This window comes from Chrysemys picta, chromosome 6, assembly GCF_011386835.1.
Source record: "Chrysemys picta bellii isolate R12L10 chromosome 6, ASM1138683v2, whole genome shotgun sequence".
NCBI lineage: Eukaryota > Metazoa > Chordata > Testudines > Emydidae > Chrysemys > Chrysemys picta.
This window is the reverse complement of record NC_088796.1, coordinates 13,185,311-13,210,867: the sequence shown is the minus strand read 5'-3', so window position 1 is coordinate 13,210,867 and position 25,557 is coordinate 13,185,311. Positions and strand designations below refer to the sequence as shown.

The 25,557-nt window shown below is 45.0% G+C and overlaps 1 protein-coding gene across 2 annotated transcripts in view; it reads left to right on the top strand.

Annotated features, from left to right (window-relative positions):
* Positions 1 to 25,557, top strand: part of LOXHD1 (lipoxygenase homology PLAT domains 1) — a 297,140-nt gene that overhangs the window by 100,524 nt on the left and 171,059 nt on the right. For both annotated transcript variants that reach the window (XM_065549964.1, XM_008166053.4), the window contains exons 9-10: positions 5,206 to 5,286; positions 5,809 to 5,993. In XM_065549964.1, coding sequence (XP_065406036.1) covers positions 5,206 to 5,286; positions 5,809 to 5,993 — 266 coding nt within the window. The remainder of the gene's footprint in view (positions 1 to 5,205; positions 5,287 to 5,808; positions 5,994 to 25,557) is intronic.

Sequence of the window (25,557 nt, the reverse complement as noted above, 5' to 3'; positions counted from 1 at the left end):
TTATATAATTAATCCACACAGAGAACTATAAATATTACAATTGACTGTACACTTCAAAATCACCCTGTGCCAATTAGCTACATAAATCATTCAGTCGGGGAACAGACCACTATGTGACTTGTGTAATGAAAAAAGCATGGTGCAAATTATGACTTCTACATTCACTTGTGAGAACTGCAAGTATGACAGTCTGCAGGCAGAGAATTATTCAGCTGAAGACGTTTATGGATTGATTCATAAATTCTAAATCCAGATGGGACCACTGTGGTCATCTAGTCCAAGGTCTCTCAACCTGTGGGTCAAGACCCCAAATTGGCTCCGTCACCAGAATGTTTCAAAGGGTCATATGGCAGCTTCTGTGGCTCCTGTCCCACGGGGCTGGCTGGGCGGCCTGCTCCAGGCACTGCAACCTCTGGGGTCCCACCACCATTCAGGTTTGGCCCAGGTGTCATGATGACAGGAGTCTGGGTAAGCCAAATTGGAGTGAGTGGCACAGCAATCCCATGAGCCAGGTCACAACTCCACTCACACGAATTTGGTCCAGTCAGGTGAGAGGGGCCAAACCTGAGCAGTGCTGCAAGCCCAGAGGTTGCAACGCCTGGAGTGGAAGCCAAGCCAAGCCAGTCCCACACAGCACTGAAGCTGCAAGAGCTACCACTGTGGGGTGAGTGTCAGGCAGGACCCAACCTCTCCCTGGGGCAGACATGCCAAACCTGTGAAAAAAACACAGAAATTGAGCTTGGTTTTGGCTTAATAGGCTTGTGAGTTGCTTGTTGGCTAGTTTTTGGCTTGTAGGTTGTTGCCTTTTTTTTTTTTATTGGCTCCTGGCAAGCGGGGGGGGGGGCAAGCAGGGGCAAGGTGGAGAGAGTCACGGGTGCACAGCAGGCCCAACACCGTCCCAGACTGCATGCCGGGGGGATCTAGTCACATAGAGTGTTGGGGTTCTTAGGGACTGGCTTGTTTTGGCCTTGTTTTGAAATGGGATTAGCTTGATTTTTGGCTTATTGTGAAAGTCGGGGTGCTTATTTACCGCGTGAAAGTTGGCAACTGTGCCCTGGAGCAGGACCCACCTGAAACCACCCTAGGGCCTGCACTCCCAGACTATTTACGGGGTTGCGACAGGCCATAAACATTTACAAATGGGTCCTGAGCCCAAAAAGGTTGAGAACCACTGCTCTAGTCTGACCTTCTAGGTGAGAGAGGCCACTGGAGTTCTCTGAATGATTTCCTATTTGATTGCTTTGGATAACAAATGTATTTGAGAATTCCATACTCTACTCAGTGAAATTTGTTGCATATACTATCAATTGTGAACTAGTCACTCAGCTTTAGTTTTTATACTGTTACCCACTGTATTACACCTTAATGCTGTTAAATTCAATCCACATCTTCCAGATCATCATAGAAATGTGAAATAAAACCCAGCCTGAAACCTAGCCCTGTAGTCCCCCTACCCTGGTATCCAAGCCAATGTGAATTAATGTTTCAAGAGAAATTATGCAAGGTGGCATGTCAAATACTTTGCTAACGTCTAATCATGTCTAAAACCCCACATCTGAACACCTCCGAGCTTTGAGTCTCAGAAATCTGGAGCTGCATTTTCAAGTCAAGTTTTCCTCTGCTTTATTTATCACTAGAGAGCTTGGTAATTACAGTCCCCCGTGACTACATTAGCTTATAGTATCAAACTCCTTAGTGATAATAGGTCCAGGAATTTTCTGCTGTCACTTCCAGTCTTGATGGGTCTGTAGCAGAGGCCCACAAAAATTTCTCCTTTACTTTTTAGTTTTTGTAACTTTATACAAACTACTTCACTAGTTGGAACTTTCTCCCCACTGTATTTAATCAACTCTACTAAGTACAACATTATTTGTTTTTTCCTCAGCATTCAATTTCAGTTCTTTGATGCTATGCAATCAGTTCAAGGGCCGGGAGACTTTAAATGCTCATTGAATTCCACCCACAGTTTAACAATTACATTTTCCAGCAGCGTGTCTCCCGTGCCACAGACACAGTTCCAAATCCCTTCACAAGCACCTTCAAGACAAGTGATGCATACACCCTGAAACCATTTGAAGCAGTGAGTGCAGACACATGCTCTTTGCTGTTTAAACACTGAGCTTTCATTCTGCATCTTGAAACTGCAGTATCGTGCTTGTGTCACAAACATAATGAAGTCACATATAAACTTAATACCAGTATTACGACATTTCGTGTTGTCACGTGAATGCTGTAAATCAGCAGCAATTCAAATTAGTCTACTAAAAGCTTTTGGACAATTAACTGCAGTTGATACTTTTACATAATTGCTGTAGTACTCTGGGAATCTGCAGTACTGTACTGATCTCCAGGGCATGAGTAGGAAGATGCTGCTGTCATTACAATGTTCACTCACCCCTGGCAAACTAATTGTCTTGCACTTGCTGACTGTTTTCAGTTTGACAGCCAAGCTGCGGTTGAGGGACGCTCTACTGGGTTTAATTGTCTCTTGCCATAGTGTTCTGGCAAGGTTAACTCTTTTAGCCTCTTTATGCAGCAACAATGGTCTAGCACAATATGCTCAGTATCAGTACTGGGGGTGAAAGCTACACATGTATTTGCAGAATACAAAACAGGCAACCTTTAAACACTGGCACACACACACCCTAAAGTGGCGAGGGAAAAGATCTGAGCAAAACTGGATGTTATTGCTCAGATTATTCGTATTCATTGACTTTCTGAGAACAAGTTGCTTGTCACTGCGGCATTGCCATGGTGATATGCTGTAATTTTTTGTTTTCGAATAGGATGACTGCTTTTTGTTGTAGATGTTCATTAGTATTACAGTGGAACCGAGAGTCCCAAATCTGAACTGGGGCTGCATAGTGTTAGGCGCTGTACAAACCGAGAAAGAGACAGTGCCTGCCCTGAAGCCAGACAAAGTGTGCATGGAGAATAGAGACACAGAAAGATGAATTGACTTGTGCAAGCCACATCGAGGTCCCTGGGAGAGTGGGGAATGGAACCTGGATACCCTGACTCTCACTGCGCTAGTCACTGGGCCATGCTGCCCTAAACCTACTGTCACAATTTCAGGGCACCTGAATTTCCCCTCCGTGGCCACCAAGGGCACCCACTTTCAGCTTCCAGCTCCCAGCCACCACCGCTGTTAGGTGAGAACCGCATCTCATTCACTCCTGACTGGGGTTCTTGGGACCACTTGGCTCTTGCCTACACTGTGATATTCGCAACAAGCCAGACTGCTTAAACAGGCCAGGGCCTGCACTTTACTTTCTCTGCAAGGGCTGTCAACAGTGTATTGCCTGAAGTTATAAGTTACCACACAGCTCCTTCTGACCAGGCACATTTACTCTTAAGCAGTGGTGAATTAGCCACTGGGCCAATGCCCAGGTGCCCCAGCCAACTGGGGGGGCCCTGGAAAAAATCCGCTACCAGGCGACAGAAGCCTGGAGCCCCAGTCACAGGGCAGGGGAAGCCCCCCCCCCAGTGGTCCCCGACCCTGTACCTGGCAGCAGTCGCGGGACAGGGGAAGCCTCCCCCAGTGGCTCCAAACCCCACAGCAGTAGCTGTGAGACAGGGGAAGCCCCACCTCCCAGCGGCTCCAAACCCCATTCCTGGCAGTAGCTGTGGGACAGGGGAAGCCCCCCACCAGTGGCTCCTGACCCTGTTCCCAGCAGAAGCCCTTGGGTGTGGAATCCTCCAGCATCCCCACCCATCCCCGGTAGAAGCCGCAGGGTGGCAGGGGAAGCCCCAGCCTCTGACCGCACTCTCCAGCAGAAACGCCGGGTGGGCAGGATGGGAAAAGCCCCAGCGCCCCAACCCTGGTCCCCCACAGAAGGGCGGGGGTTGGCGGGGGAAGCCCAAGCTCTCGGGCCCCCGCTGCGGCTCTGGGACTGGAGGAGCTCTCACTCCTTGCTGAACCCCAGGGTCGGGGCCAGAGCTTCTCCAGTCTTGGGGCTGCAGCGGGGGATGGGGGGAAGGGGCAGAAATGAGCACAAGGAGTTGTGGGGCTGCAGTGTGGGGAGGAGGCAGAATACAATAAAGCCTATCAAGGATATTGCAGGAAATTGCCTTATCTGTCACACATACCTCTGTCAAATGCTTAGCACTTTACAAATAAAGAAGAAGAAATAGTCCCTGTCCTACACACATTGCAATCTAGTTCTGGGGAGGCAGTACAGGAACTGAACATGGTCATTTTTTTAATGGTCTCGGTATGTCAGAAGACGCAGGGGGAAAGAAATCTTTGACCCAGCCGCGCCGTCTTTTATCTGTGCCTGAGCTCCAGAATAGAACTGCCAGCCACAGAGCAGCGCTCTGGGCCATGGAGCCCCTTTAAAACACAACCCTTGTTCTGTTGTTGAAGAACATGCTCCTCTTGTGATGACGTTGGGATGTGCTGAGAAAGCAGAAGGAAGAGGGAGCAGCCTCTGCAGATATGGAGCAGAGAAATGAGCTGAGCTTCTGTAAGCCAACAGACAGGAAGGTCCAAAGTGCCTGTTTCAATGATGCTGTCTAACTTGTGTAGTCATCCAGGCCAAAGCAAATTCTGAGACAAAGTCTACCATTCTGAATTTGCACTTCACAGTGGTCTGAATGACAGCACAAGGTGCAAGGCGACAGAGAAGTACGCCCCAAGCCTTTGCCCGTGGATTCTGTATTTTAGTACCTATCCACGTAGTTTTAGATGAATTCAAGAACAGGAGAAGAGATGTAAAAAAATTTTTTTAAATAGCCTGGAATTTTAAAGATGAAATGGCGCAATGTAAAAATGTCCTCACTGAAGATTGTTTTCTGTTACCTCTGAAAGCCATTAGCAGAGTAACAATCCACTCACTACTGCAGCTCTTTTCTATGCTGGTGATTGTTTAATAGGTGAAAGATTTATTTTTAGCTGATATAGAATATGACCCAAGGTTTGCATCCATTTGGGCCAGCATTGCATTTCTTCCCAAGCTGGTGTGTTGGAGTCTGAGAGGGTGCCTACAGACCTGTCAAGATATTAGCATGGAAAAATTATTTTAAAAAATCCCAGTACATTCAGACCTTTTCACAGGAATGAGGATATTGAAAAGTAGGTTTGTCCAATAACAGAAATGAGGATACTTCATTCTTAAACTCTGACCTTTGATGGGTCTGTGATGATGTATTTGCTGACATAGTAATGATTTTCTTAATGTGTTTTTTGGTATATGTATATTACAGGAGTAGAACTGCCTTTGAGAGAAGTAAAACAGATGTGTTCCGAATAAAAACCAACAATGTTGGACAAATAAAGAAGATAAGGTATCGTGTAAAATTATCACTGCTATATACAGGACATCAAGATGCTGGGGTTAATTTCCATACTGATTTTACAGAGATGATTTTTACCTTTTTCTTTAATTAAAACCCTTCTTTTTAAGAACCTGATTGATTTTTCCTTGTTTTAGATCCAAGGGGGTTGGATCTGTGTTCACCAGGAGTTGGTGGGAGGAAGGAGGGGGAATGGTTAATTTCTCCTTGTTTTAGGATCCAAGGGGTTTGGATCTGTATTCACCAGGGAATTGGTGAAAGGTTTCTCAAGGCTTCCCAGGGAGGGAATCCATTGGGAATGGTGTCAGCGGGACCAGAGCTAAGCTGGTAGTTAAGCTTAGAAGTTTTCATGCAGGCCCCTACATTTGTACCCTAAAGTTCAAAGTGGGGATACAGCCTTGACACCTTGCCTAATATAAAATGTGCCACTGAATCAATGTGCTAGTTGCTGTCAAAAATCACACCAACCAATCCAAACTCTTAGGTATATTTTGTTCCTTCTTTGTGCTGTAGAATTGAGCATGACAACACAGGAATGAACGCAAGCTGGTTCCTGGACCGGGTGGTAGTGACTGACATGAACAGGCCTCACCTCCGTTTTTACTTTTCTTGCAACAACTGGCTGAGCAAGGATGAGGGCGATGGACTTTATGTCAGAGATTTGATGGGCAGCCTAAACCCCATGGATGTGCCCAAAGGTAAGTGTTTCTAGAGAAGCTGGATGATGTGGTTCATTGTCAGTAGAAGAGCAAGTGTAGCCCAGTCCAATTACACATCATTGGAAGAAAGATGGTCACAATTCCGACCATGAATATGAAGCGTTTCCAAATTCTGGTAGCATTCTACAAGCAGCCTTTCTATAGACTCCAACCTCTTCTCTGTAACTCTGCACCAGTTCTCGGATACCTGGGGCAGAATGTGGATGATATCATGATTTAATTGGTGCCTATTTTTCAGAGTGTTTTAAGCTAATGATGTTGAAATGAGGCCAGCACAGCTTGCAAACCTGACAGGTATGCCCAAGCTGACATCAGTGTGTATGCCGGGGGGTGACATACAGTGTACGTAACATGAGTAGGGATCTGATCTGGGACCAAGATATGAAAGTTGAACCTGCGGACTAACCTGCAGGTTGTGTGTGTCACCTCCAACTGCTAATGGGCAACCTCAGGTTGAACTTCCTCGCCCATGCTGTGAGTATGCTAGTACAGTCTAGATTTGGGCATGGAGATTGAACTAGCCTCTCCCCCTTAGACTGGCTTTGAGGGAAGGGCAAAGGCACATTGGTTGGGCTGTGGGTGGGGGAAGCTTGTGCTTCTGTTACATACCGAACGTCTTCAGCGGATAAGTAATGGACTTCTTGCTCCAATGCTGTCAATCGGGCCTTTGTGCCTTGGTTTCCACATATGTAAAATTGGGATAATACTTACTCCACCTTCATAAAGTGCTTTGAGATCCTCCAGTGATAGGTGCTTGGCAGGGGGTATGTGAACCCCACACCGGCCAGGAAGGGTTAATGAGCTGCTGTGGGCTCAGTCAGCCTCACTCACTTCACCTGCTTGAGCTGTCAGGCTTGGAATGGGTCATTGAAAGGAGAGAGCCAACTCAGTTGGGGACAGACAGGGTGGGAGAGCCGGCTGACAGCTCCCAAGCCATGTAAGAAGCCTGCGTGGGGAGCTGATTAGCAGACTTCAGACAGCCACAGCCTGCCTGTGGGAGGGTAGGTCTGACACCAGCTGTTAGTCTGAGGTTTCCCAGGTGGTGGGTGTTAAAGCAAGCTGCTGCAGCCGGGGTCTGCCTGAAAGGAAGGGGGCTGAAAACCGAGCCCAGCAGAGCTGAAGGTGCTTTTGGTTCGGGGTTATGTTGAACCTTGCCTTGGGACATGTCTACACTGCAGCTGGGCGCCTCCCAGCCCGGGTAGACAGACTCGAGCTGGCACGTTAAGAACAGCAGTGCGGACGCTGGGGCTCTGGCACAGACTCGGGCTGGCCTCCTGGGGTCAGGTGGGCTCAAGAACCTGAGCTGCTGCCTGAGCCACAATGACCACACTGCTATTTTTAGCACACTGGCTCGAGCCCCACTAGCGTGAGTCCGGCCGCCTGGGCTGAGTGGCTCGGTCCCAGGCGCAGTGTTGAAGTCTCTGAGTGACTGGGCAGGAGGGCTAAGCCACATCCATAACTGATGTGCGCTGAAGAGTCCATTGGGGAAACTGAGGAAGGGCTTCTGCAGTGCCACGCCATGCCTTGAGGGGCATGCAGGGATGGCACCTCCCCCATAGTGCTGTTTAAGTGCAAATTATTATTGTTCTTATGGTGGCTAGGGTTCCATCAGAAGTGACCTGATGGAGATAATCTATTCTTCCTGTTACTAATGCCGTAACACAGATTGTTCTTGCACTGTGTTCTTAAAGAGTTTTGTCCTTCTAATGAGTTGGGTCCTTCTAAGGGAGGTTTTCGTGCATGAAAGAAATATGACATATCCTTTAATACTCAAAAGTAAGTAAAAATGCATGTGGGAGCCATTTATAAGAGCAGGACCCTGCAGGATCTGAATGAGACAATGTCTGGAGGCACTCAGCCAAAAATCTATCCAGTGACTACATACCTCCCATTGTGACTGTGTGCTCTGATATGTTTTGCTGCTTCTATATTCCATTTATTCTGTGAACTTGAAGAGTTCATGATACTTTAGAGGGATTGGGGGGAGGTAGCATATGATTCAAAGCAGTGCTCAATCAAAGAGAGATCCCGCAAGGGCAAGCAAACTGCCTAAGCTGTTTCTCAGTGGATCCTTTACATGACACAACCATTTCTTTGAATCCAGTATTGTTCCTTTTTGGGGTGGCTGACTCAAATTTAAGTGTGTGATTTCCTGCACCCTCTTCAAAGGCCCGTCTCTCTGCTTCTGTGCATGTACACAGTCAAGAGGGATGGAAAAGGCTCATGGACCAGACCCTCAGCTGATGTAAATCACATTGTGCCACTGATTTCAGTGGAGCTATCTTGATTTTCACCATATGATGATCTAGTCCCATGTGCTTATCAGTCTAATGAAGTGGTTTTATATTCTGTACTGGCCGATGACACTGTATTTGGCACTGTACATACAGAATGGATGTAAATAACATGATTGCAGTCCCAAGGAACTCGCACAGGTACAGGGAGAGAGGCAGCAGAAATTTCTACAGAAATGTTTGCCATCATGTCATCTATTTAGCTTATTTTATCTGCTAGAAAATCATCCTTTGAAATTCTGCAACCTGTAAATGACACAATTGTCCGGATGAACCTGGGGAGTTGGATCTAGTCCAAAAATGAGAGTGAAATGAGGGAAGGATTGGATGCCTTCCAGGCACTAGCTATGAATTTGTAACAGAAGAGGACTAGCTCAGCCGTCTTAGGTTGCAATTCCCCTTGAACCATAATTAATGAAAGATAAGCATTCACAGGCTGCTGAGGTGAACTGTCAACCTGTCAAACATTAATGTAAATTTATCTGAATTCATTTAGCTCCATCTGAATCATGAACGTCTGAAATGAGATTGTGATATGATTTTCCTTGTACACACAAGCTGTTTGCCCTAAGAGTATTTTTTTTTTAATCTCAAAAGGATGAAACAGAGACATTTAATCCTGGCTCACTGGTATTTTCCAGGCTACTAGGCAAATGAATAATTATGTGCACAGGTGATATTGTGTGTGTGTGTGTGTGTGTGTGTGTGTGTGTGTGTGTGTCTAAAGATTAGTCATTCCCGACGAAAGCCATGTTCTGATTGGCAGAGTACAAGACAGGAATTCTTGTCTCTGATGAATTTCCTGATCCTTCTGTTCTTGTTTCATGTATCGTTTTTTTCCCCTCTTGGGAGCCTTCAGTCCTTCTTTGTGAACATTCTAGGCACAGATGCTGGAGACAGGTTTTTCTTACTCTTCTCTCCACCTACAACTGCAGTAGTGACCTGATAAATTCTCCTGTGGCATACAGACTCTCATCCTCCCTTTTTCTCCACCCCCTTTCCCACACCATATTCAACTGGCTCTCTCCTATGGTCTTTGTCTGGAGGTTTCCCTCACCTTTCACTATTGATGGTTTATTTTTCAGTCATGAAATACATAGGTGACTGCTAAGAAGTGCAGGTTTTCTGTCACTTCTCTGAGATCTGGGCTGTAGGAAACAATGCATTGTGATGGGGAGACTTTCGTGATTTTTTGCAGAATTTCAGTATTTTTCAGTAGAGTATTCACGTTGCAACAGCCTCTCTACTCTGTATATGGTATGGTGTTACAGCCTTACTATAAACACACTGGTTTTCACTTGCAGAGGGATTCATTCTGGATGGAATTCACCCCTGTGCATAGTCCTGTTAACACCTAACCCCTCAGAACAGGGATTTAAGTAGTGCCATAGGCCTTCTGCACAGGGCTGGGGGAGGGAAATTTCACCCTCTCTCTTACAAAATCAGAATTCCAGCCAGAGTGCAACGGGATCTCCAGAGCTGCCATTTCCTTGATACCTTGCTGAGCAGCGGCAACTCCCAGATTCATAAGTGCCGACATCCACTTTCTTTTGTTTGTGTTGATTTAAACATTGTTAGATTTTTAAAATCTTTCTTTCAGAGTAAGTCCTTACCTGTGTTACTAACAGATTATTAAAATCCGAAGTATTGTTACAAATCACATGTTTATGCTCTGTGTTTATTTGCTGTGTTCCATTCAGCTTGAACAATGACGAGACTAGTCAGCTTCTAGTTAGTTTTTGACTTCTGGTTCTCATGCACTAGCAAATTCTGCCGGGTTCCGGTTATAAATCCCTACAAGCACCAGTACAAGAACCTGGATAGACAGATTGAAATGACTGTTACGATGGAAATGAGGGTTTCAAAAACATTACATGATTTCTATTAACGGTAGGCGTTTAAAAACTTAAACAAAACAAAACATTAAAACTGCAACGACCTCCCCCTAAACTTTGAGCCTGAACCACCTGACCGAGTCATTTGAAAGTGGGGCAGTTAGAGAATCAGATCAGGCCAAGTAAAATAGTTACAGGTCTGTCGCATCTTACGCGCATTTAACATGCGTGATTTCAGCTTTACGCGGTTGGCAAAAACAAAACCAAAACCAAAAAAAAAGAGGAAAAATAACGATTCTGCCCGCCATTACACTCAATGTAATTTTGACTATACGCAATTTTGGCTTTACGCGCTGACTGCAGAACGTAACCCCAGCATAAGATGCGACAGACTTGTATTGCGATTCTGCCCGCCATTTACATAGCCCCTTTTGTTCCTTGTGCTCCCCGCTATCCTCTCACCTCACTCTTCCCTTCATCTATTTAACTCATTCTTGGCTTAATGCCTTTTGCCTTGTCACCCCTGATGCTTCCATCAGTTTCCAAGTGTGACGGATTCCTCCAGGGGTGCCACCTGGAACTGAGGCACCACTGAGACCCCCAACCTACCAGTGGGGTACTACTGAGATGGGTTCCCCCCCAGGGTGCCACCTGGAACCAGGGCACCACTGAGAACTGGGCTCCCTCTCACAGTGTACTGCTGTGACAAGCTGCAAAGCCCTCCAGCCTGCACTTTCACCAGCATACATACAGGTTGGGACATACTGTGACAGTGTACCCCATAAGGCTTTATGGGGAGGGGGTGCTCATAAATGTATGTATGACATAACTGGAATATGTTTTGTGCTGCCTGTGCCATGTAATATATCTCCGTAAAGGTTATGGTCTACTATATCTGTTCATCCTATTTGTACATATATATCATTTTCTACTTGAGGTTAAGAATATGGGCTGTATGCTTGCTTGGTTTCTAAGTAAGCTTTGGGAGGCATTTGGTCAGCTTCTTTAGGAAGGAATTCACCAGGTTAAGTACCTGATCAGGAAACACTTGGAGAACAATGCATCTTGGAATGCTCCAATCCACATAAGAAGTCTTCCTGGAGACATGCAAGATACCATGTGGACAATGGCTTCGGCCTGTAAAGACTGAGTCATGCAGGGACATGTGACTTGCCCAGGTGACTCCAGAACTCCATCTTGGAGCTGGACTTTGCATAGGAGGGAGGAGGAGGGTCTCCACCTACAAGAGAGAGTCTATTTAAACCCGTGGGCGACCCCTCCATTTGGTCTTCAGCTGGCTAAGGAAGGAACCTCTCCACCCCCTCAGGATACTTGAAGGGAACTGGAACAAAAGACAGTAGCTATAGGGGGTGTGAGTGATTGCTGGACCCAGGCTAAAAGGAGATTAGCCTGTAAAAGGGAGCATTCTGGAACTGGTGAGGAACTTATCTGTATTTAGTTTGATTAGACATAGATTTGCGCATTTTATTTTATTTTACTTGGTGACTTACTTTGTTCTGTTACTACTTAGAACCACTTAAATCCTACTGTCTGTATTTAATAAAATCACTTTTTATTTAGTAATTTACTCAGAGTATGTATTAATACCTGGGGGAGCAAACAACTGTGCATATCTCTCTATCAGTGTTATAGAGGGCGAACAATTTATGAGTTTTCCCTGCATAAGCTTTATGCAGGGTAAAACGGATTTATTTGGGTTTAGACCCCATTGGGAGTTGAGCATTTGAGTGCTAGAGACAAGCACACTTCTGTGAGCTGTTTTCAGGTAAACTTGCAGCTTTGTGGCAAGTGATTCAGACCCTGGGTCTGTGTTGGAGCAGACAGGAGTGTCTGGCTCAGCAAGACAGGGTGCTGGAGTCCTGAGCTGGCAGGGAAAACAGGAACAGGGGTAGTCTTGGTACATTGGGTGGCAGCTCCCAAGGGGGTTTCTGTGATCCAACCCGTCACACATACCCAGCTGCAGTTACATGCAGGTTTTCTGACCAGTCCCTGCATAGGAAGGCTACAGCTAGGGTAACTCCTAGGTCCTCAGGCACGCACCCCCTCTGGAGTGTAAACCCAAAATTATATCGTCTTGTGCTGCACAGGGAACTGTACAGTGTAAGCTCATAAAATTTGCCTCCTCCCTCAATGTGGAGAGGAATATGCAACAGCCTTTTGCTCCTGAGCTAAGATTCCCATATGCTTCACTCCAACTTAGATAAAGCAAAAATAAGTTTATTAACTACAAAAGATAGATTTTATATGATTGTATGTGATAGCAAACAGATCAAAGCACATTACCTAGCAAATAAACAAAAAATGCAAACTAATCTTAATATACTAAATAGATTGGAAATGAATAGCAGATTCTCACCCAGAGATGATACAAGCAGTCTGCAGATTCTTAAGGGGCAAACTGCACTTGCTTTACAGATTGGAATCCGCAGGTGATTCCAGGCTAGAAATCCCTTTAGCCTGGTTCCAGCACTTCTCCCAGTTCAGTCTTTGTTCCTCAGGTGTTCCCAGGAGTCTTCCTGTGTGGGGAGTAAAGAACACCAGATGATGTCACTCCCTGCCTTACATAGCTTTTGCATATGGTGGGAACCCTTTGTTCCTAAAGCTTGGTTCCCAGACCAGTCTGTGGAAAAACACTGATAGAGTCTAGAGACATGTGGTCTTATCACGTGTCCTTGTAGAGTCAATATTTGGAGGCTGTTTGTAGCATTCTCATTCTCCTAAGGTCTATTGTTTTTAACTAATGGCCCATTGCCTGGAATAGGCCCTTCCCCACCCACTATCTGGACTGAAAACATCTTGTCTAGTGGGCGTTTCCCAGGTGTTGGGTACATTGGAAATACAGATACATAGTCAATATTCATAACTTCAGATACAAAAATGATACATGCATACAAATAGGATAATCATATTCAGCAAATCATAACTTTTCCAATGACGCCTCACATGGCATAGCTTGCATAAAATACATCATAATTATGCTATAATCATATCATAATAACATCACTATGAAAAATATGGGGTGCTGTGTCACACCAAACACCACCTCTCTTTCCCCAGATCCTTCCTTAAGACCCATTTCTTTCACAAAAATGTTCCAGGACTGGAAAATCTGATCTCCAGGATTGGGGCATTCATGTGCCAGCAGGCTAAATGACCTTGGGTGAAATCCTGGCCTCACTGGAGCCAATAGGAGTTTTGCCATTCACTTCAATTTGGCCAATTTACGTCTTGTCTTTATGGCCTGACCAAAAACCTACTAAGGTCAAGGGAACCTTTCCACTGATTTCAGTAGTCTTTGATCAGAGCCTTTGTGTGTGTGTTATAGCACTGCAAGGCCTCGCTATGTTTTCTCTATGGCAGTAGGTTGAATTGTGGTGGGGATTGAATTGAGAGGGAGTTGGTGAGTTTGGAAAGGTTGTTGGCTCAGTCATCAAGCTAGTTGGAGGCTAGTGTATATTTTAAGAACTGATCTGTAGAAGCACCTCAAGCTTTGGAGGGGCCCATTTAAAAAAAAAATCTAACTAAATAAAAATGAACAATAAAGATGGTTAAAAATGCAACCAAAATCCATATTTTTACTCCATGAACATTTTATTGAAAAATGTGGGCAAAGTTTCAAAAAGCAATGATCAGTTTAAATAATTAAAAATAGAGATTCTCAAAGGGTGTTAGTAGTGGCTGTGATAGCTCAATGACTGTATTTATGAAGAGGGATCATCTGAAGCTCCCTGCTGAATGACCTGAGTTCCTGAGGCCTGGTCTACACTACAGAGTTAGGTCGACACAAGGCAGCTTACATCGACCTAACTATGGAAGTGTCTACACTTAAATTTCGCTCTCGCCAACGTAACTGCCCCACTATGCCGACTGACCTCCACCTCCACGAGTGGAGTAGAGTCGAGGTAAATGTAGTTAGGTCAACACCGTGTCAGTGTAGACACTGCGTTGCTTATGTCAACTGTTACTGGCTTTTAGGAGCCTTCCTACAATGCCCCCGCACTGAAAGTACAATCAATACAAGTGCTCCTGGTGACAACGCGCACCACCAACAAAAGAAGCAAAGTGTAGACAGACACAAGTGATGGAATTACTGTGGCGGCTGTATGCCGATGTAAGTTAGGGCGACTTAATTTTGTAGTGTAGACACGGCCTCAAGAAGAATATGTCACATTTAATGTGCCTGTCAGAAGAACTTCTTTATCCTCTCCCAGCTCCCTGATCCATAAACACAGTTCCATAGGCCCATGGTCTTTTGACAAGTATGTTGCTACAGATTCTTATTTACCTAAACGCTGCTGTGGGTAGCCTGGATTAATTTACAGCATAGATATTAATTGCAAGGACGGGATCTTGTTCAGCCTTATGTTGTTTCCCCTTCATGAATTCTTAGGGTTGTGTGACTGCAACCGAACCTTGCACAAAGGACCGTATCTAAACTGAAGTCAATAGGAGGCTTTCCATTGGTGTCAATGGCTTTGGCCCAAACACCCATTAGGAAATGAAATTGCTGCCAACTTTCAGTGGATTGAGAATAGTAACATTAGGACATAATCCATGGCTCCTGGTGTACTGCTAAAGCACCAGTGTTTGGAACTCTTTTGGATTGAGGAGAAGCATTGCCAAACAAAACATGGGAGCACCTTCGCTGCCCAGCCTGCATTCGAGGTGGCAGGAGCCTCTCACCTTGCTTTGGAACTATCCCCAGGGCTGCTGATGTTCTCTTCCCTGTTTAGGTGAAGCTCAAAGCAGCACGGGCAGGCTCTGGAAAAAGCTGTGTCCAGACCTCCTCAGCTGGATGGAGGAGCCATCTGGTTCCTCGTGTGTCCACATCAAAAAAATCAGCACCAACATTGAAACCAGTTGGCTCCTTGCTGGCAGTCTGAACAGAAAGCCAAGGACTGAATTGTCACAGATATTGAACTGCCTTGCCATTCCTCGGAGAGGTCCATCTTGGGCAGTACTGAGAAATATTGGTAGGGAGTGAGAAGAAATTTGTACTGTCATTGTCTGCGATGTACCTATTCTGTGGTTTAATGGACAGTGCTGTCAATCCAAAACCTTTTGCCTTTTCACTGTGGTTTTGTCTAGATTAAGAAAAGTGGCTGGCGTTTACTAACATGCTAGCTAAACATGGCCTGATCATGACCTTTCCCCTTGTGAAGTCACAGGTTAATCATTTTGACCTCAATTTAGCTGATCGAGGTCTGCCCTAGGCTTTCCATCACATAACTCTAGCCTACCTGCAAACTAGGGATAAGGTCGTGGTTAGGCCAGGGTTATCTAGCGCATGTTAGCAGACCATGACCTAACCCAGATCTCTTTTTCTAATCTAGATAAATCCTGTAAAACCATTCTTTTACAAAGAGAAAACAAGGAAACTAATTTTCAAAAGGGCATTTTACTTTTCTAAGCTGTAAAACCAATAAAGAAGTATAAGCACCCATAAATAACCTTAGACTTTGCATAGTTTAAGTTAATGCTGAATTATAGGTCATAACATTTTCATGAAATCCTGCCAACTTGGCTATTCCAAACGGGTTCAGAACTAAAGACTGGTCTCCAACTGGCTCCTAGGCCGTTAAAACTCCAAAGTTGCTAAAGATCAAACACAATTGGCAATAAATGTTGCAGATAACAGTTTATGCAACCCCTGACAAGGCTGCATATTTAGAATAGGAGAAAACTATTACTGTACCCTGTGTGTGAGCTAAAATGATCTAACTGTTCCATTTGCTTAATTAGTGATAACTCTTTCTTTGGGAAAAGTTTAATCTTATCCAGCTTATTAATAATAAATTTGATTACAATGGAGCTGTATTATGCCTCAGAAATCTAAAAGGGCTATTGAACAAACATGTCATTCTTTTTGCTAGGAAGCAGAGGTAATGCATTGTTCATCAGAAACTTGAGGGAGGAAGCAGCCAGCGTAATTTAGTGTATATATTATCCTCCAAGTTAAAAGGACCAGGAGTTGCTCACTGATTTATATTATTATTTTTATTATTTGGCAAAAATTGAATATTATAAATAAAGATTAGCCATATCTGTGACTACATCCAAGTAATACAGCTGCCTAAGTTGCTTCCCTAAAAGAACACATCTGGCAACAAGAAATTGAGTCATTATGGATGGGAACTAATGACAAATCCTCCAAGTGAGTTTCTGTATGTGAGCACTCTGCTTAATTTTTTTTTTGCCAGTATTCCTGTAATAGTAAATTATTGAAGGTCAGCTGACCAAACTGAATATTGACATGGGTCTGTTACTTCTTCACATGCTTTCATAGCCACTTGTTAGTACGTTCTTGTGTAGAGTGAAGGTAGTGAGATCAACCAAGGAGATTGGGATTGAGTCCCTCAACAATCAGAGGAAAAGGAAGACCATGATCAGTAAGGACCATAGAATACATTTTCTTCAAATTTTATTATGGTTGGAATTTATCTCCAAAAAGAGACCAAACCACCCAGAACTTGTTTGTCTGGATGCACATCAGTATATGCAAGATTAAAATGTGTTAGCTAATCTGTGAGTGTTTGAGTCGAGTCTAGCCACAATCTGTACTATTCAAAGACAGAATGAGGTTTGCTTGTTTGTTTGTTTTTTGCTAGGAGGAAGCAAACTCCCTTTTGTTATGTTTTAATATTAGCCAATTTGAGGAATTATGAGTTCTTGACACAGTTAGGGCTTGAAAAAGCCCTCAGTTCAGCAAAGCACTTAAGCATGTGCTTAAATCCATCCTGATTCAAAGCAAAGCACATGCTCAAATGCTTTGCTGAATAGGACTTAAATATCTTAAATTGTGGCCAGTATTTCTTAATAATAGGCACAGTGCTACAAGCAATGGTATAGCAAAGCTCTTTGGACTTGGACTTGAGATACAATTTGGTGTGATCCTGTTAGATTTTTGGTTTGATTTTGCAAACTCTCTTTATGCAGAATTCCCATTGAGTTTAACAGGAGTTTTGCACATACTAGGGTTGCTGGATTGCGACTTTAAGTGAGGCTGAACTAATGAAAAACAATGAGAATCTTTGAAAGCTGTGAGAGTTAAGTAAAACTAAAGGAACTCGCCCCAATACACCAGTGCTTCATCTGTAGATTGCTTCTGATGAACTGTTTCGCAGGAATGTCCCTATTGGGTTCCATATACGCTCAGCATTTTGATGGAGATGAAGTGGGTGAAGTAATATATTTTATTGAACCAATTTCTATGGCCCAACATAAGTTGATTCAATAAAAGATATTACCTCATCCACCTTGTCTCTCTCATATCCTGGGACCAACATGGGACCAACAACAGCACTGCAAAAAACATTTTGCTGCACGTTTTAATTTCATACTGAGGCCACACCTGTTGGGGCTTGATCTTGTGGTCTCTGGGCTGCACAATGCTGAAATGAACAGCTGAATTAAACACAAGAGGGTATTGGGCAAAAGGAGAATAATCATAATACTCAATGGAGGAAACAATCATTTTCCTTTTACTGTTAAGGTTTTGTTGCATAATAGCAATCATCTCTATTGCTCTGGAGCATACGCAGAGCAAAAAACTTTTGAGACTAATTAGCTTTGTTTCAGGGTTGCTTCAGACTCAGCAGCTGTTTCTAAATGTATGTACTGCAAAATAATAGAAATACTCTCTGGAGTTTCTTCCCTCCTAATACTGCATTTTGATAGGGTGATAGTCTCCACTCGTGGTCAAATTCGGTTAATAGGAAAGCATCACTGAACTCTTCATAAACATCCCCGGTCCTCCAAATGCTCTTGTACCTCCGAATACACAACCAGTCTGAATTCCCAGTTCAAATATTCAGTTGAAGGAGCTAATGACAGACTAGGAAAGCTGCCGTTCATTACCAAGGATAGTCGTCCGGTACTCTTGACAGGAATTAATTTTCGGAGGCACAGAAACGACCTGCTGATCTAATGACTTCCACATTTTTCTTGCGGGGACAGGGGAAACGATCTTTTATTGGACAGTGTGCAGTGTTTTTATGCAGCAAAAAGCCAAACCTTTCCAAAGGTGCTGGGACAATTTGTATAGTGGGGGTGCGGAGAGCCGCTGACTGTAAACTCTGTATCTGATGGAATCTCCTTCCAGCCAGGGCGTGCAGCAGCACCCCTAATTCCATCTCTCTCTGGGAGCCTGAGCCAACTCCTCTTGAGCTCACGGGGAGTTTTTCCATTGACTTTAGTGGCAGTTGTTCTGGGTTCTTGTTGTCTGTCTCACTCTGCCTGTTGTATGGCCCCTATTATTTGTAGTCAGCAGGGAAGAATTATCACCCTCCTTTCACAGTGAGTTATTGAGGCACAGAGGGTGGGATTCACAAAGGTGCTTAGTCACCTAAGCCCCCAGACTTAGGCACCAATGTCCCGATTTTAGGTGCCACTGCGATCCATAAAACCCCTGCTTGGCTGCCACCAAATCCTGTGGGCGCCTAAACTTGCTTGGCACCTACGTTTTTGTGGTAAAAGTTGCCTAGGTTCCTTTGTTTCTGCCTCCAAGTATGTGTACTGCAGCCTTACTCAGGCTGTCTGGACACCTATCTCCCGCCTAAGTCCCAGAATGAATCATGAACCAGGGGAAGGTCGGTGTGACAGGTTCCCCCGGGGTGACACCTGGAACTGGGGTACCACTGAGCCCTCTGAACCACCAGCCTGGGCTCCCTTTCACAGTGTACTGCTGTGACAAGCGGCAAAGCCCTCCAGCCTGCACTTTCACCAGCATTCACACAGGTAGGGACATACCCGGCGGCAGTTACACACAGGCTCTCTAACCACCAGCTTCCCAGCCTAGGACCCCCAGAGCAGTACTGTCCTGCCCTAGTCAGATCTGGCCAGTATATGGGTTTAATACCCAGTCCACCTCTGCCTCAATGTGAAGAGGAGAATGGGGGATGCAAACACCCCAACTGAGTGCCCTAACCACTGTGCTAGGGGTGAAAAAGGTCCTCCTCCTTGTCCTCTCCTTCTTCATCTCCCCACCTCCCCGAGCTGTTTTGTGTAGATCTAGGCAGTCTCTGAGGACGCCTGCTGCCATAGTCGCTGACTTTATTATATTTTTCCCCAGGCGTGCTCCATCCCCACTCAGCCTGACCCGCCACTACTTCATCCCTCCCTCTAATGCCTCGCTCTTGCTCCGCCTCTTCCCGCCCCCACTCCACCCCCTCCCCCATGGTCCCACCCTTGCTCCACCTCTTCCTGCTCCCGCTCCACCCCCGCCCTGAGGCCCCCACCTCTGGCTGCTCTCCCCCAAATCCCTCCCCCAGCTGCCAAACAGATGATCAGTGGAACCCCCCAAACAGCTGATTGGGGGCGGGCTGCCAAACAGCTAATAGCAGGGCTCTGCAGAACAGCTGTGGCTGGTGGGTGCTGAGCACCCACTAATTTTTTTCCATGGGTGCTCCAGCCCCAGAGCACCTATCTTCCCCCAGCTCGTTACTTGCTAGCAGAAAGAGGCACCTCCCTGAAGCCTGGACTTAGGCACCTATCTCTGAGAGCAGGTTGGAGCTTAGCACCTACCTCTCTCATTGGTATCTCCCATTAGCTAGCTTAGGCAGTTTTCTTCTTAGCATGTGCTGGCTTTTGTGAATCACATTCGAAGGCATCTGTTTGTCTCCAGTCATTGTATAGGGAGCCTAGGTACCTAACTCAGGCTCTGTGAATCGCGCTGTGTTCCTGTGATTTTCTCAGCACCTAAAAGCTGTTGCGATGCTCAGTGCCGAATTGCCTACGTCTCTTTATGACCAGAGAGAGAAATTGACTTTTTGAAGGTCACATAAAGAATCTATGGCAAAGCTAGGAATTGAACTCCCATCACCTGAGTCACAGGCCAGTGCCCGGCCCAGGCTTCCTTCTTCCTCTAGGGTGAATTATTCTGCTTTTCAGATTAGTTATGATTCAATTTCTAGCGCTGCCATAAAGCTGGAGTGCCAGCAAATCACAGGCAACAGGGCTGGCTCGTTTCTGCACACTCCACTGCGTCTTTATGGATCCCAAACACGCGGTGGAGTAACAGTCATAGCGTTCGTCAGTGTGGGGATGCATTTTAACAGACTACTCCCATGGCTGTGTTTGTAAAATGGAATTAAAATGATTAGAAGTCATCTAGCCAGGTAATCACAACGCTGCCTAGAGTTAGGTCTCTGGCTTTTTACCCAGCGTGTTATATATCAGACGGCTGTGCCATTGCTTGATTGTTTGATGCCCTGCTGGTAACCTGCCACATTGCAGGTCATGCACAAGGAAGCTAGTCAGAAATGTATAATGGAGAGCGTCACCGAGCACAGTGGGAGATGATAGCTTTAAGTAATGAAGCATGATCTTCCCTGCTTATTGCAATAGATGAGTTTGGCAGCTCGTGCTTGAGGGCGCCATCTAGTGGCTGAAATTAGATTTAGCTAAAACTATTAGCCGCCCCCTCCTCCCCCCAGCACTTTCTGTTTTTTTTTTTTTTAAAGTACTGCTGAGATTCCCTCTTATGGAATTTCAGGAGACAGACTTCATACCTCCAATGAGTAACTGACAGCTAAATGAACTGCACAGTTAGTGGAATAGTGTGGCATGGCAGAATGGGCATCTGGTCAATATCAATTTGCCAGTGGAAGGAGGGACTGAGTTTAAGCTGAAAGGAAAATAACGAAGTGGTTTTCAAATTTCTGAATGGACTGGGATGGATCCATAAGTTGTCCACGGCTACGGGTGCCTGGAAGTAAGAGTACTTTAGAACAAGTAGGGACGGATGGACAAGTAGGGATGGAGTGACTCAATGGAACCTGTGAAATGCATTATTTATTTGTATTACGGGGGGGCGAGGGGTCGAAAAGCCCCAGCCAAGATCAAGGCTCCATTGCATTTAGTGCTGGATGTATTCCATAGTAAGGGACAGTTCCTGCTCCAAAGAGTACAATTTAACTAGACAAGGGGGGGAAAGGGGGATTTACACATGGAGAACTGATACCCAGAGAGAGAGAGAGAGAGATTACTTGCCCAGGGTTTATAGGATGTCTGTGGAACAGCTGGGAATTGAGCTGAAGCCCAGGCTGGTGCCAACAGTCACACGACTCTCCCACTTCCCAGCAAAACAAACCCTGAACCCTTTAATGCTAGAAAACTCAATCTAGCGCCAGGTAGAATTGCCAGTTAGTTCACTTGGCTGTTGACAGCTGCACCCGAGTTTGTTAGGAGCATACAACACAATGAAGCACTTGACTACTGCACCTCCCACTTCTTCAGTACACCCAGGGCCATGTCAGTTAGTGCCACCCCATTACTTTCCAGAGATAGCATCCGTGTAACATCTCTCAGAATCCTTCCTGGGGACTGCTTTATGAGTGCCACTTTCCTAGATGAATTGTGTCAGTGGAAGCTGGAATGCCTGTAAGTGCACAGCATACATGATTGCATGGAAAAAGAAAAGGACGGCAGACATTATACACGCATAGGATATACCCTTGCAGGTTACACAGGTTGTGCACTAGTTACCGTGAAGATGTAGGAACATCAGGAAATAGTTGAAAGCTCTAATTTCAGAAACGCTGAAATATGATGTTCCTGAAACACCATGTGAAATTGATGTTTGTCAGCTATTCACTGAATAGCAGCCATGAAACTGACAAGAATGTCAATTTCCTTAGCAGCTCTGCAGCAGGGAGCCAGCCTGACCTGTGATGGGCCCCCAGGGCTGCTAGGCTCTCTTCTCCTGCTGGGGGTCTGGAGTCTGGCAGGTGTCCTGCCATGGAGTGGGGATCTTAGCAGCCCCAAAAGACCTGGCTTTAGCCAAGGCTGCTGCCACAGAGCAGGGACCCTACCAGCTCCCAGAGCCCTGGCTCCAGCCAGGAATCTGGGGTTGGCAGGCTCCCTGCCACAGTATGGGCAAATTCCCATATTTAAAAATGTACAACTACAAGAATCAAATATGCTGGTCCATGTGCTGAGAACCTCCAAGCTCAACAAAGAAATATATATATATGTGTTTTACAAATTACATATATGCATGCACTGTAATGACACCACTGGTTTGACAGATATGTCCTTTATTAGTGGGGACAGGAGGAAACTAAGTGTACCAAATGACAAATATAAAAACAATTTCATATATATCTCTGCAGATGTCTAGCCTGCAGAGTGTACATCTTTATTATGATCAGACAACACTCATTTCCCAGGTGAAAGCCCAACCATGGGGCTATTGTCTATTCTGGGGTGGGGTGAGGTCTCTTTCTCTGTCTCTCTCATTTTGTTGTGAAAAACTTTGAAAGGTCTAATCTTCATTCTGATGTGTAACAAAAACAAATACTGAAACAGTTTTTGGGGTTTTTTTTGGTGAAACGGAATGTGTGTTGTCTGAAAGTTAACCACACGCACAAGTGTTTGCAAGAGCAGGGCTATCCCACTTTAGTTTGGAAAGTTCTTTTCTTCCTCCTCTGGCTGTGCAACACGACACTTGGTCCCGTCAGCTCTTCCAACTCGATGGCTGATCCATGAAGTCATTGCCTCAAATTTGCATCCTAGGGATGTCAATGAAATCTTCAAGGTATCTTATCTGGCAAGCTCTTGTACAATCATCTCTCTCACTGACCGGTCCTGCTCCAGGGAAGATTGTGTATTAGCTGCTGTTTGCAAAAATGGGTCAGCTCTGGGTGTGGCTTGAAGAAGTCCTCTCTGCTGTCATGTTTGGACACTTATACCCTAATCCTGATCCCGTAAACGGCTCTGTGCGGAACGCAACATGGACCAGTGAGAGGTTGTGTCGCTTCTTGTCCTGAAACCTAAGTGCCTTAAAATGCTCTGCTGCTATTGGTCCCTGTCTGGATGCTCCCAGCCAGCAGATGACTATGCACTGAGTGTCTATGTGATGAATAGCCCTGGTTCAGCAACTCTGACTCCAGCAGCCTGCTTGTTACACCACATCCACACTCTGCTCTTCACCAGCCTTGGTTACTAGTAGTCAAATGACCTCAACATACCCCACATCCTGAATGGCCCCCAAACCATCTGCCCTGAAATGTCCAGCCCTCTATTGGAACATTTGGTAATAAGGTCCGTTGCTCCTTTAAAGAGACAAAAATACAACAGTTTGTTGCGTTAACTGGAGTTAAACAATCACTTGGATTCAAACGCCGCACTGGGTTAGTTTAGATTGGATGTAAAGGAAGTTTAGTAACAAAAAGAGAGGACTGGAAGTGAGTTCAAGTGTAAAAGAGAAAGGCAGAAACAGCTACCAGCAAATAAAAGTGAGAAAGTGAAATCCTTTGGGGCTCTTTGCCCCCCTCTTTTTTTTTTTATAATCCAGTGAACCTTTGAAATCTGCCCTTCTCAAAGTCCAGTGCCCTTCAGTGAGGAGAGGTACCATGGCGTCTGATGGAGAAGGTTCCATGCTGGTTTCTTCCCCACTGGTGCTTTTTACCATGCACGTTGATCTGACCCTGCAGACTCCAACATGCCAATGAATGGCTGCTTGACTGTGGTTGCCAATTGTCTGTGATTGCACCTGGATGGAGGCATCAGCCTTTTTGTCTGGAAAAAACTTGTTTACCTGCACCCCAAACTTACTGATTCAAACATGTTTTAGTCCCATATTTCTTTCACATTTGTACAGTCCTTTGGGTGCTTACTGTACATACAACATGAAAGAATATTAATGATCAGGGTGTTACTGGTTTTTCCAATGATACCTTACATGACACCTGTTAGATACAGATTATGAGGTACACTGAATCAGGGTCCACTGAACTGGTCAGGCCAGCTGAAACTCACTGATACCAGAGCCTCTTGCTCTCTGGCATTGGGATGCTCTTAGGGTCACAGCATGTTTCCTCCTTCACCAGATTGGGGACTCAAGGCCTAATAATGCTGTTAGTAGCATGTGGGAACAGAAGTCCACCAGCAAGATCAAAGCATTAAACTCTACCGACTCTGGCTTTGGATGTTTAGAAATGAGAACTGTCTGGGGCTTGCATCTCCTGTTGTTGCATTAGCTGTACTGGCAAAAGTCTTCAGGAGTCCTCGCTACTGGGAGTCAGGTTCTGCCCCTTTACTTCTGGTTATTTATTATTAAGAGCATTTTAACTCGTATTATTTTATTGTGTGGTGATGCATTTGGTGACAGGGGCTCTTCAACTGTCAACCTGATTTTTAGTATTTAAAAGATTAGCTGTGACAGGTATTATATTTGCCCCGCAGCCCCCTGGCCAAATTTGTAGTTCTGCAGTTGCATTTCCTACAGATTCAATGAAAACTCATCAACACATCTCGAAAGAGGAATATTAAAGACTTGTAGCAAACTACCCAGGAACAGTCTCTAGACCAGGAAGTACTTGGCAAATAACATAAAATACACCCCTATCCCAATATAACGCTGTCCTTGGGAGCCAAAAAATCTTACCGTGTTATAGGTGAAACCGCGTTCTATCGAACTTGCTTTGATCCACCGAAGTGCGCAGCCCTCCCTCCCTTCCCCCCCGGAGCACTGCTCTAGCGCGTTATATCCGAATTCGTGATATATCGGGGTAGAGATGTAATAAAAATATACAAGTAATTTGTAGGCTGTTCATGGAGAGAGAACCTTCGCTAGATACGTTATTTGCTGCATGTTGTTCACTCAGGTCTAAATATCAATGGAGCTTGCCACCTGGTATAAAGAAAGATGAGTACTGCAACAGTACAATCAGTCAACTAAACTAGGGTGGGATTTTTAAAATTGCTGAACATTGTCCTAAATTTCCATTGAAGTCAGTGGGTATTTTTCCATTGATATCAATGGGAGCCGGGGTTAGGCTAACCTTGATCGTATCTGAAAAATCCCATCCCTAGTTTTGAAGAGTCTGGACAATGGAAATATCTGTGCTTCTTATTGATGTAAGTGCTTTTCGGGCGCCTTAGTGCCACATACGATATAGCATTGCAGTTTGGCATTACAACGTCAAAAGTACAGTGCTTGATACCGTCACTCGCTTATGACTTTTTTTATATTCTAGAAAGCAGCAACATTTTTAAACTGGATGGGATAGCGGGATGGGACCTTTCCAAGTCTTTGCACTTCTTCAGTTGACTGATCTTTCTTCAAACTATTTGTTATCGCCTCCTCTTGCTGAGTGTCGGCTAAGCTGCAAAGTTAGCTGCCGTGTAGTGTTCAGAATTGGAGGGGTCAGATCTAAAGCAGTTGTTTGGGTTAGTCGGATCATTGATGTTTCAGAAAAACAAGGCTAACATAGACCTTAGTGTGTTGAATGGCCATGTGTCAGCACCACAATTTGCACCACTTGTGTCATTTGTTCAAACTTCCGGTAAAAAAGGCCAAGAACTGAATGATCTGCTCCTCCTGCCCTGAGAAGTGGACGCCAAAGGTCACTGAGATCTGACTAGGGAAAAGGTCTTCCTAGAATGGTTTGC